The sequence below is a fragment of the Emydura macquarii genome, unplaced genomic scaffold (genome assembly GCF_026122565.2).
Source record: "Emydura macquarii macquarii isolate MOO-44397 ecotype Brisbane River unplaced genomic scaffold, CSIRO-AGI_Emac_v2 contig_2863, whole genome shotgun sequence".
In the NCBI taxonomy this organism is placed as follows: Eukaryota; Metazoa; Chordata; order Testudines; family Chelidae; genus Emydura; species Emydura macquarii.
In genome coordinates this window covers 4,170,954-4,184,322 of record NW_027133000.1, presented here as the reverse complement: position 1 = coordinate 4,184,322, position 13,369 = coordinate 4,170,954, and the positions used below count along the sequence as shown (strand labels likewise).

The 13,369-nt window shown below is 38.0% G+C and overlaps 1 protein-coding gene across 1 annotated transcript; it reads right to left on the bottom strand.

The window, feature by feature from the left end:
• Positions 1-263: 263 nt before the first annotated feature.
• RRH (retinal pigment epithelium-derived rhodopsin homolog) lies at positions 264-12,490 on the bottom strand. Its single transcript, XM_067568241.1, has 7 exons — positions 11,033-12,490; positions 5,613-5,803; positions 4,093-4,192; positions 3,088-3,241; positions 2,553-2,721; positions 2,256-2,434; positions 264-904 (listed from the first exon to the last, which is right to left on the bottom strand). Exons 1-7 carry the CDS (start codon positions 11,169-11,171, stop codon positions 799-801), a joined length of 1,038 nt encoding a protein of 345 aa, XP_067424342.1. The 5' UTR covers positions 11,172-12,490; the 3' UTR covers positions 264-798.
• Positions 12,491-13,369: the final 879 nt, after the last annotated feature.

Genomic DNA, 13,369 nt, shown 5'->3' with positions numbered 1-13,369 from the left:
GCCTTCAAAGTATTGAGATTATCTTAAAAATCATGAGATTTTCTTAAATAATAAATTACTTTCCTTCTAGTTTGAACCTTTAACATGTGCTCAAGGTCACACTTTCAAGATTTTCTCTGCAGTCACAAGGGTTAGAATCTTACTATTTTTAAAAATAAAAGCTGAGATTCTTGAATAATCACTTGACTCCAGGAGCCAGAAAAAACACCAAATATCACAAAACTGATAATAAAGAGAATTGGTAACTTAGAGTTGGTACTTAGTCAAATACTCCTGTATACTACAGTACTCACAGAAGCAACCTTTTCAGATCAGATCAATGTGTGCATTTAAGACATGGGAGGGAATGCAGGATACTACTGTGCCTGAAATTTTGGAAACTGGTTTAGAGTTCAAAGAGGGAAAATACACATACCAAAGAATTATGCATACACAACATTTATTTATTTTACTGTAGAAGAATTAAGCAGATACTGCTTTATTCTCCCTCCATTCCACACCACTTTATTGCACCATATGAGAGTTACAAAATAATTGAGCATTCACTATTGTCTTTTGAGAGGGATAGGCTAGTAGGCCAATTGGCCTAGTCTTCAGTACTAAAATTTTGACTTTAAAAAACAAACAACTGTATTAAATATTATTCAGACAAAGAGAAAAATGATTGGCATGTTGGAATGGATTATTATTACAGAGTGATACAAATTTAATTGTGGCCCAGGTTTGACGACTTATTTCCATTTAGTGCACAAAATGTATACTGTGGGACAAATAAAGAGGCAGTGCCTTCTAGCAGCCTCAGTATGTTAGTGTGCTTTGAGAGACACTCATTGGTAAGGCGTTATTAATAGTTATCTCCTGCCGAGTTTGACATCGAACCATTGCCAGGATTGCCCTCCGGAACCTGTAATTCGGGGAGGGAGGCAAAAATTCAGATAGTTAGCTGCATAGATAAAGAAGCAAAAACAGAGGTAAATTAAGATAAAATTACTCAAATGTGCTAAAACAATAAGACTTTTTATTTTAATAAAACTTTTAGAATTCATTTAGTCTCTAAGTCTCTTCCTCTGCCAGAGTAAGTCAGGAGGAACTCTGTTGAGGTCAATAGAATTGCATCAGTGTGAAACTAGTGTGAGTGGAGACTCAGACCCACTGAATTTTGTTACCTTACAATGCATTTTTTTCAGGACAGTCCCATTTTCCAAGTGGTCTGCCTCAGAAATTTGGATCCCTAAAATGGGACACCGATGTATCTCATTTTATCCTCACCTCCCCAGCAGGCAGGCACTGGTGCTAGCTCTTGGAAGTGATTAAACTCAGGTCAAGCCCCCAGAGCAGCACCATGAGTCAGGCCAGCACAAGTAGGGCCCAGCTGCCACAGCTGTGTGATAAAATGTAGGGATGTGAGTGGGTAAATGGAAGCATGCGGTGTGTGTAGCACATGATGGTCTAGGCACAGTGCAGATCTAAACCCACAGGGTCATCTACTCCACAGGAACAGTTCAGTTCATCTGTATGGACGTCCCAAACCATGCTTGTAGGTTGGGGGATAGGAACGGAAGGATTCCAGTATCCCCACCCTCTGTATACTTCCCAACCACAGGCAAAATCCTTTTGATATTGGCTGTTTTGGTGAGGCCAGTGAAATGTCCCCAAATTATTATCTCAATTCAATATGATACCTATGCTCAAAATATGGTAGTTTTATTTTGAGGGAGGAGGAGCCAGATGTGACTTGTAGGTATTCTCTTAAATGTCTCAAACCACTTCACTATGACACATCTCATGCCAAGCAATGATGTTCATGGGAGCTACAAGTCACTAAGGCCCAGATCCTCAAAGGTATTTAGCTTCCTACATTCCATTGAGTAGCCATACATTTTAGCCCATTTAATTAAAAGCGGACGGTCCCTGATTCGGATATGACTCAAATTTCACCCTGACCCCATCTTAGCACAGGACAATATCTGAAATTGTTTTACAAAATGTCTTCAATTGTATTCTAATAAAAACAACACTGAAATGTTGTCAGACACCTTCAGACATACAGTAGTGCAGATACTACTCCCTACATTTATTAAAACCTGTCCTCTAGATCATCCAACCCATCACAGATAATTCAGCACTGGTTTCATCTTTCAATCTCTTTGTTAAATATTTTGTCTTTTATCTTACAGAATGTATTTCTGCACAACGATGATGTCCAATAATCATAAAGCAGTTGGAGGCTATTAATTTAAAAATGGGACACTTACTTTTTGTTTGCAATGACATAAATACAGGGGTTATAGAATGTGGAAGATTTTGCAAATAGAGGTGCTATGATGGCCATTGCAGGGGAAATTTTCTTTGGGTCTCCAAAGGAAGACCATAAGCATACAATGGAATATGGAGACCAAGCCACCAAAAACATCAAAATCATCACAATAGACATCTGTAAAACAAGAAAAAAACGTTTGATAGACCAAATCATTTATATATGCATACAAATATCAAAATCAAACATTATATTTATTGAAGAATTAAGACAAGACACCCCCCCCCGACATCACCTTTGTTACATCTACTTGATCAGACCAATCTATGTTGATGCTCTCCAGGCAGTTACTGGTAGTGTACTGTTTCATTGTTCGGGAAACATTGTAGTAACAGTAAAACATGACTGTTAACGGCACGACAAAATTAACAGCAATTACTGTCATAGTGTAAGAAACAAAGGACCTGTAAGTCAAAAAATAGATACAAGAAATCACAACTGTGCAGCCATGAAAAGTGACTGAAAATGCATTGTTCCCTCAGGATTTATTGTTAATAATTAAGTAAAAAAAAAAACATTTTCAAAAGGTAAAAACAATTTCTTCAACTTGTTAAGTTTTATTAGGGTCAGTGCCTAATACTTTCCGTAGTCAAGGATTCTTACTATCTTTTTTCATTTATTATAGACTATGTCAGTCTCTACTTCTGAACTCCTATTGTCTTTTAGAAATTGGACTACATATTCTGAGGAAAAAACATTTATCACAATGATGAATAAAAATAAGTGATAATCTATATTTGAAAAGTAAAATAAAGTTTTCAAAATCTTACGCATCATTTTTCCGCCAATTTATTGTGCAGGTGGCTCCTGTTGGATCTGGGGCATAACTAGCCCAACCTACAATAGGCATCAAGGCCCAAAAGACAGCATTTATCCAAGCAGCTAGGATCAGTGAAGTATAATTACTGGCAGTCATTCTTCTTCCTGTTACCAAGCAAATATTTTTACGTCAAGCACTCTATTCTTTTGCTTTTCTCCAAGTTTTTATTTGAACCAAAAATATGTCCAAGCAAGACAATTAGCACAGTAATTATTAGTGATCCTTACAAGCACCTGAAGCAGAGTTACAATACATCTCAGTACAATCACACCTTCCCCCACACAAAGTTTAGCAATGAGAGAGTGAGAGAGAGTTTCGGGGGGGGGAGGAAGTGAAGGAATTAACAGTTATAATGTTTAAACCTATAATAAAGATTGAGAAAAATACAGTATAGAAAACAAAATAATATTAAGAGTACATGTCAGCTTCAATTAGTATTCTTAGTATTATTCAATTATTCAGACCTGAAGAAGAACTCTGAGTGACTCAAAAGCTTGTCTCTTTCACCAACAGAAGTTGGTCCAACAAAAGATATTACCTCACCCACCTTGTCTCCCCCAGCTTCAGTTATTGTCAGGAAACATTCCACAAACAAAGGTCTATGGGCTTACTTCTGTATATATGATTGTGTTAGCTGTGTATGGGAGTACCTATCAAATTATTAAGAATCCTACAGATTTGCTATAGTCTTCCACTTCGAAGCACGTGAAAATGCAAATTGTAAAATGGCGAAAATGAAAGGCAACTGAAGGTCCCACTTCTGCATTCCTTACTTGCATAAGTAGAACCACTTAAGTCAATGGGATAGCCCACATGACTAATTACTGCCCAAAATTCAGAAGTACATTTCCACAAGAGGAAATAAAAAAAACTTGCCTGAAGGTTCATAGATGTCAACTAATAAATGACTTAAATGATCATTTTTGTGCAAGAGTTATATCCCAGAGTACAGTACCTATATCAGGCCTGCAGATTGTCAGGTAACGATCAATTGCAACAACAGTAAGCAATCCGATACTTGCCATTCCAAAGAAGATATTTAAGGCAGCATAGATCTGAAATTTAAAAAGATAACACATCCATTTCACTTACTTTTGCAAATGCTTCCAAAGGTTTGAGTCTTCTCCTGCGTCCTGAAGCTAAGTGTTATCATGTGCTGTATTCAGTGCATTCTTTGGTGACCAATTTGTTTAACAAATTAACGATTTGGAGTAGGTTAAGTAAAACTAAACATTTTAAGATACGTGTGCTTGAGCTCTCAAATTCCATTGAAGAAGTTTGCCAAAAGCCACCATTTACTTTAAGTCATGTTAAATAATGAATTTTGAGATCATGGGATGCAAAGTTTTGTTTTTTTTTGTTTTTTGGGTTTTTTTTAACTCTTTTTGTTGCATATTGGGGAAACACAAACAACACTTTTCTTACTGCAAAAGTTATAACCAGAAATTCACACAGTTCTACAATTTCAGTTTACAAGATTTCTTTAGTTTACATCAAGTTGAGTTTTGAGTTGAAAAGATCCTAGGAACTCAATTCAAGTCACAGTGGAAACTGTCATATTCATCCCAAAAATATAAGTCATCCTAGATACAGACAAATAAGGGCCTGGATCACTAGTGAACATTGGCTGAATTTTGAATTTGAAATTAAATCTGCAAATCAGACAACTTGTGTGTGATTTCAGATCTTGCTGTGACCATTCTGCTGTCCTGTTAAGATTTTTACTTGACAAATATTTTCAGGATGTATAATTAATATTACCGCTACATACTCATTTCCTGTGTAAAAATCATAATTAAGTCACTGCATGCACAGTCAGCAAACATCATTACATATCTGCTAAAGTTATACTTTTTTTAATGACAATTTTACATGGAGAGAAAAACTGCAAATTCTAAAATAAGATGGCTAATTCTTTAAACACTCTCCAAGATTTTCAAGAATGACCACTGGTTTTACAAACGTCTATTTTCTGGGTACCCTAATACACATGCCTTAAAGAGGCCTGATTTCCAAAAGTGCTAAGTTCCCACCCTATGCCAATCAGACCTCTTTAAAGTGCATCAGTTTGACCACCCAAAGATTGATGAAACCACAATCACTAGTTACTTTGAAAATTTTGGTTACTGAGTGGTGAGAAGCATCCATGAATTCTTCAATAAGTAATGGGACTTACTTTGTTAAAGCTATTTTAATACTGTATTGTATATTTAACATCAATACAAGTTTATCCTTCAATAACCTTCCAAAGATTAATAATGAAAATTAGCGATGAGATCTAAATACCACCCAGATCCAAATACCATTGAATTTTGAGGAAGTTCAGTTCCAGATGTGGATCTAAACTTTGCAGCTCGGACTCATCTCTAAAAAACATTAAAAATCACAGGAAGGTATTTGTCATATATTTAGGTTTGTTTTTAATTGCTTAGTACTTGTTTTGGTCCCTGATTTAATATCAAAGATATCAAATACCTGGCATCCAATGTATCCAAATTTCCAGCTCCCATGTAGGTCTGAAGCAGCAGACATAGGATAACCAATGCCACTAACACCAATGTCAGTAAAAGCCAGGTTAATAATAATTGCATTTGTTGCTGTCCGAAGTTCCTTGTACTTAACAAAGATGCCTAACACAACTATGTTACTGAGAATGCTAATCACCCCTGTGAAAACACAGAAAAAGGAAGCCTTACCAGTGACAGAAATAATGATAAAATATACATAACAAACCAAAATGCATTTTCACAATGAAATCTAAATATTGAATAGATTTAGTTTAACTGCAAAGATCATATTTAACAAGGAGAGCTTTCCTAATTTAAGGACAGATTCACCAAGGTGTATAAGGACATGCTTAAAATTAAGAACTAATTAGTCACTAAGACTGCTGAGCACAGTGCTTTGTCATGATCCAACAGAATGAAGTAAGCTGAAAGGAGTGGGTGCTACAGGCTGGTTGGGCTGGCAAAACACTCTGGCATTGAGTAGCTGGCTATGATACTGTTTCATAAGACTCAACAGAAGCCTTTATGTGGAAGACCCTCACAGCAACCTCAGTAACTTGCTTTCTGCTAAGGACAGCTCTGCGGCACAGTCACATAAAGCAGCACTCCTGAGTGACAGCAGAACTCTAAAATAATGAAAATGGCTACTATGCACAGAATTGTGCTAAGATATATTTAAGTTAGAGTGCGTTGATCATCTATCTCCATCCTAAGCACATCCATTTCCTCCCTGCTCATCAGTGCTCAGTTCGTTGCAGGCACAGGAGTTTGCTCACATTGCTGAACGTTATGTATAACCCACTCCACTAAGTCCAGTCCTGCTTCCTCTCTGTTTTCCAGTCGACTTCAATGGCAGCATGATTGGACCCATTCTGCTCAGCTGGTGTGTGCTAAGCATTAGCCCTTATGCTGGAGACACTACTTTCAGCTGTGCTATCTACAGGATCTATGTGAATAAACTCTCCATTTTCTCATCTCCCAGTTAATGATTCCATTTAAAACCAAGCATCCTAAATGGTCTACATTCACAGCCAGTCGGGACAGCTTCACAATGAGCATCAGTGTACGGTTGTCTCACTGAATATACAGCCAGAAAAGCTGAAACAATAGCACCAACAGAGTTCTGAATCTTACCAGGGGGTTAGCTTTGAATCTTAACTACCACTACTAAGGTGCTTGGCACACACAGATATGCACATGAAATCAGGCAGAGCGAAAACAGAATGCTATGTTGTTCAGACTGTGAAAGGTCCAGTTCCTCTTGAAGAGGTAAGATCCACTTCTTGACTGACAATTACTACCCTCCTGGATCTCAGAGCAGATACAGTCCTGATCCTCTGATGCTGCACACTTGAGTCTCTAATGTACTCCTCAACACTTTAGAACCCCCTTGAGCCAATCCACTCCCCGAAATCCTCAGTTCTTCCTTCTGGACCCCAGCACTAGTTATTTATGACCCCTGTTGGCTCCCCTGAGTCCTGACAGACATTACTCAACTTCTGCTGACTTTGGCATATGGAAAAGAGAAACAAAATTTCAACTTTTAAATACTGAATACTGCTGTGCTGTCTCTGCTCAAGTCAGTGCTGCAACAGCGTTCAATCAGTTCTCTGCAACTGGTTTATAGGAAGTATCGTGTATGTGGCAGAGAACAGCTGCAGTACAGACCAGTTGACATTCTCACACCAACAGAGGCAGCATAACTGTAAAGGCTAATGGCTTCAAGCACCTCAGTTCATATGTACAAATCCAACTTACAGTCAATAAGAAATGCCCACAATGGACATCACGGGCAATATATAGAGAATATGCCCCAAAGCTTTAAATATACAAGTTACGTGTATAATGATTAAAGCATTTCATCCACCTATATAGCCAAGATACATATACAAGAGATATGGAGACAGATGAAAAAACTGTAACAACTTACATATAGGGATAACAGTGGTGAAATCCTGGAAAAGAGACTCCAGAAACACTGGTACAATGCCAAGATTTCAGTTCTTAAATAAAATGGCTAAATTCTATTTGTGTAAATCAGTGATATTTTGATTATACACGTACCTCATTGTAGGAGTTTCATTGCAATGTATCATTAATTAGTACTAATCACTTATGTTACAGAAACTTTCATATTTAAATTAAAAATGTAAACACAAATGTAGCACTCATTGATTTTTCAGCTAAATTTCTTTTCACTCTTTTTATCATCACAAGCGGTTCAGAACAATAGCAGCTACCAGAGTGCACGTGTTCAGACAGGAAAAATTTCCTGTCCTCACGTGTTTAAATGAATAGAAGGTGCTGGGTGTGCCTAACTGTACTAAGGCCACATATGTTTTGATGACTCCCAATGGCAGGAATTGCACAGCACAGACTTTAAAAATGAAGGACAAACTTATCCAGATTCAGAAATAGCACAGAGATACTGCCATTTTGTTCTGTGAGAAGTCTTGGCATTAAAGGATCACAATTCCTCAGATTTCCTCAATTAAACCTTGTGATATTTGCCACGATCAAAATAACAGAGCCTTGTACATTCCCTGATCAAGAACAGCAAAATGTCCTCTCTTATTCTTCTTGCTAAGGGAGGGGAAGAAAATAAAGGCAGTCTCTATGCCATAGACAAATTTAGGAAATAGAGCAGGACCCTGTTACAGTGAACAGTCAAAATAATTAAGTAGAATATAACTCCTGAATAGTTACAATGTTTTAACTACAGAGGGAGTTTGCAGCTTCAGTCAGTGATCCTCCATTTGCAATGAAGTTATTCTGTGACCATGAAACACTTGATTTAAGATGGTTCCAAAGCTTTTCACCATTATGAGCAAGCCACAGAGACAGAAATGCTTTTAAGGGTTTGACTGTACCAGTGGTCACCATTAAAACAAAAGATTACCACACTATAAACCAAACTCCAGCAATTATTTCCTTTTCAGAGCATGGGGAAATATCTCTTGATACTGTAGCATGGTAGCTGTTAATAAATGTTGACTTAATGGTGACTGCTGTATCTGTATTTCCTTTGTCATCTTCTCCATCTCTTAAATAATACAATGAAGTTAAAGTCTTCCATTAAAGAGCCCTTTCTGCCATGGCAATGGATTATCCTGTTGCAAACCGAATTACATGGCCAACATGTTCATAATGTGAATTTGTTAGAACGAGGAGTTCAGAAATGGATCAAACTAGTTAGCAAAAGTTCCTGCATTAAACCTCAGTTCATACTACAGCTGAAATCATTGCTAGCACTGCTTCCTGATCAGTTAAGACAAAGTAACAAGAAAGAGAAAAAGAAAGAAAAAAAAGATCTTTCCTCTTTCAGCTATTGTTATGAATACTGTCTGAAATAACAGTTGTTGTACTTGGTGTGTTGGTCACCGATGTTTATCAGTGTAGGCTGTGTGTATGTGTCCCCGTGGACATGCTGTCCCAGCTCTGCGCAGGTACTTGAGACAGCTCTCACGATCAAATGAATCGACACGACCACAGATTAGCTGAGCAACGAAGGCACCCAGGCCAGGTTTATTGCGTGTGGCTCAATGAGAAATGACCTACAGAGTATCTCTGGCCATGGCCCAATGGTGGGACTTTCCGTTATCCCCTAAACCGGACAATATTATTCCCTCTGACACCCTCTTTTATACATTGTTTCATACAATTTCGTTCTGCCCCCTTTGACGTAGGTAGTTGCCACCTTCTTGACGTAGTCTAATACCACCTTTTTCCGTTAATTGGCTGATTTGGGCAAAACAACTCCATTTATCACTTTTAGTCATTTCTATTCATCGAAGTGTCATTTTAGGGAGTTAGTATCTTGGTACCTCCTATACCTACTACATAGTTTTCATTTTAATAATATTTTGGCAATATATATGTTTTGCAGTATCAGCACTTTTCTGTGCCAATTTCAGTTAGCTTGATTTTTTCCACTTATACTCCTGTTCACTTGGCTTTTTTCACTTAGGCCTTAGCCTGTTTTACAGGCCTTAAGCTCTTACTTCTTACTACAACAGTTTGTAAATCATTTTCATAATGTTGGGTATACTATGTCCCTTTAACTCAAAAACCAGTACTGTAGATTTACACAACTGACAAATACATAAAACAAACCCACACGTCAGTTGCAAAGTGAGAGAGAAAGAAGAGAGGTTTTTGCCCTTGTTATTCTCCTTAATCTCCCGTTAATTTTTCTCTTAATAAAACCGTTAAACAATTTGATAAGCCAGATATTGATACAAACCTAATCCAGTCAATCTGAGTTAAATCAAAGCCTGAACAAATGACCTACATTTCTGAGAGTGCAAATGATTTGGTGGCACCTACCAGTAGAAGAAAATTTCTGGTGTTTCAAGAATAATCTATTAAATAATATATTGAATATACTAGATTCTTAGCAGAACTAGAAAGAGATTACAGCTGTTTGAAATATCAGCCTTGGTATCAAAAAAACGAAATGAGTTCATTTTAAACAGAAGAATGATTTGTCAAATATTAGACAAAAAAGATTCACTGAGTAAAATTTGATCTACATAATTACTGCACATAAACCATAAAATCAAAAGAATTAGTTGAAAATATATAATAAATTATTTATAACACTGTAATTAGCTGGAAAAAATGTGCTGAAGACTTACAATATTTCCTAACAAAATATTTATAACTAAAATGGCTAAAATTTTCAATTGAACAGGCATAAAATAAACACAGGCATATTTTTAAATGTGCTAGATTGTAGAATTAAAATATTTACTTTTGAAGCTTTCAATTATTGTACTGAAATAAACAAGAAAAGAGTTATTTAATATTTGAAAAGGATCTCAAGCTTCTCCAACCCTTGTCTCAAAGCCCACTGCAGCCAGTGAGAGAACACGGACTTTGGATCAGGCCCCCAAAGGGTGTGCTACTTTTCCTAAAATGCGTCATCAGTGAAATATACAACTGAAACGAGAGTCTGCTCGTCTTCCATCAATGACAAGTGACATTCCAACACTTTCTCTTACATTTCCCACACAGACACCCATGCACACACTCAAGACTACACATACACTGTTGTGAACATTTGACCATCAGAGACATATCAAGATAACTTCAAGCACATCACTAAAAAATGCAAGATGTTGCAACTTCTATTTTTATTCCTCTTGCATGCTGGCAGAATTCTGCACTTTTTTTTTTTCTTTTTTGCTATAATCACATATAAGAAAAATACATTTTTTTTTAAATTATGCAACAAAGCCTTAAATGTAACCCTAATTTTAGAAGTGTTTTCTTTCTTCTTTTCCTTTCTTTTTTGTAAATAAAAGACATTTCACTGGCGTTTTGACCCAAAATGAATACTGAAGCCTAAATTACCATTTTTAAAAAATAACCCACCAACCTCCATACCTGCTGTTATTAAGTAAGCTGCGACTATATTGTGCTCAGTCTGTGAAAAGGCTGACTGAGCTTCATTTTCGCTTTCTGAAGGGTTAGCTGAATCATTCCAAAACATTTTAGACTGAAGAAATTGGGGTATTCCCTCCATGCCAGTTCTTCAACACGACATACACAAAACCCTCCAAGATCCTTTCAGGCAAATTCTTTCACTATGAAACAGACTCATTGAACAATTAAAAAAATCCCCCCTCCCAGTCTTCCCTGACAGGCTACCAACAGAATTTAATTGGACTAAGTGCAAAGGAGTTTACATTCCAAATTTGCGCAAGGAAAAGCTTCTAAGCAAAACAAAGAGCTACACAGAACTAGGTGCATTTCCAACAAGATGCTTACATTTCAAAGTCTTAATGCTAAACAGATTATGCGTCACATGCTCTCACACTTTTTACTTCAACTTCTTGTGCAACATTTCAGAAGATCTAGACAAGAGTTGGCTAGATTAATTAGAAATTCAGCCTTGTTTGGAATTAATTCTAATAATCACAGAGAGCACGATAGGAACACTGAAAATAAAAATGCGGGTTTCTCTAAAATGCAGGGTACACCTAATCTAAACTCCACCTTTTCAAATCATTAGGGAACTCCCTACTATAACTTTTCAGAAGTCTTTGTTAATTTGACTTAAATAATCCTGTTAGTAAATATAAATCTTGTATGATTTCTGTGCATTAAACTCTCATAATTTGTTTACATGTTAAACAAAGTCCTTTTTGTGTTATGTTAGTGCCCTAACCCACTGAAACAGAAAAGTTCTTTGTCCTTCAATTGAACCTAGTGCACTGGACCATCTTGCCACAGAGAACATAAATCAAAAGGAATGCTTCTCAATGGTGTTGCAAGGCTTGTGGATCATGGGGGACACTTCACCGACGTAAGTGTGGAAAGGTGCCTGGCATGCGCATCTTTAGGAACTCAGGTCTGTTCAAAAAGTCCTGACCAAAAAAGTAAATACTGGTGATGTTGAAATGCCAATAGTGACCCTGGGGGATCCTGCCTACCCCTTGCTCCCCTGGCTAATGAAGCCCTACACCGGGCATCTGGACAGCGAGAAGAAGCGTTTCAATAATAGGCTCAGCAAGTGCAGAATGGTGGTGGAATGTGCATTTGGACATTTAAAGGCACGCTGGCGCAGTTTGCTCACTAGGTTAGACCTCAGTGAAAGAATCTCAATAGTTATCTCTGACTGCTGCGTGCTCCATAACGTATGTGAGACAAAGGGGGAGAAGTTCCCATCGGGTTGGGTTGCAGAGGCAGATATACTGGCCGCCAATTTTGAGCAGCCAGATGCCACTGCAACACTGAGAGCTAATCGTGGAGCGCTGCACCTCAAGGAAGCATTGAAAAACCACTTTTGTAATGATACACAACAGTAATGTGTGTCACTTATCTGTGCTGTGCTTTCACTTCGCATCCCCTACCCGTTCCCCACCAATACAGTTTCACCCCTCCCATCCTTCCCCTCCCTTTATTCCCTTCTTATCAATAAACACAGTAATGAATTGTAAAGCACTACTTTTTTATTGGCGACCCTTCACGGGGGGAGAAAAGGAAGATAATTTAACATTCTGCATGCATTGTCTGGGGGCTGAGAGGGGATAAAGAGCTCAGTTTTGCTGTGCACACAGGAAAGAATCACACATTACCACTCCTAAAAGGGGCCATCACCTCTTTCTGCTTCCCTCAATCGGCAACGAGAGGCGCACATATTGACACGCCTGCCTCAGCTCTTTGACCTTAATTGCTGCACGTCCCTGTTATGCCCCTTCTCCAACATGCCGCAAGATATCTTCACATAGATATCCAAATTTCTTTTGCTGGCTCGGAGCTGAGCCAGAACAGACTTTTCGCCCCACAGACCGATGAGATCCGAGACCTTAGGTTGGCTCCAGGCTGAAGCGTGTTTGGGGCATGCAATCAACATGATCAGTTGTGCTGGCAAGCTCTGTCCATGCTGACCTAACAGGAAATGGGAATTCAAAATTTTCTGGGGCTTGAGGGCAAGGGCTGTTTCCTGTATACGTGGCCACAATGCAGCAGAGTGCAAATGTTCAGAGCAGTCACAACAGAGCATTATAGGATACCTCGCAGAGGCCAATGACGTTAATTTACATTGCACTCTGCCTACAGATGCTCATTCATAGAATCATAGAATATTAGAGTTGGAAGGGACCTCAGGAGGTCATCTAGTCCAACCCCCTGCTCAAAGCAGGACTAACCTCAGCTATATCATCCCAACCAGGGCTTTGTCAAGTCTCAGCTTAAAAACCTCTAAGGATGGAGATTTCA

What these genes read in the sequence shown, in the direction of transcription:
- RRH (XM_067568241.1), bottom strand. Translation starts at nt 11,171, where the DNA reads ATGGAGGGAATACCCCAATTTCTTCAGTCTAAAATGTTTTGGAATGAT. An exon ending in ATCAAGTAGATGTAACAAAG is followed by an intron (nt 2,435 to 2,552) that starts GTGATGTCGGGG and finishes CTTGTTTTACAG; the next exon opens with ATGTCTATTGTGATGATTTT. An exon ending in TATGTCATTGCAAACAAAAA is followed by an intron (nt 905 to 2,255) that starts GTAAGTGTCCCA and finishes CCCGAATTACAG; the next exon opens with GTTCCGGAGGGCAATCCTGG.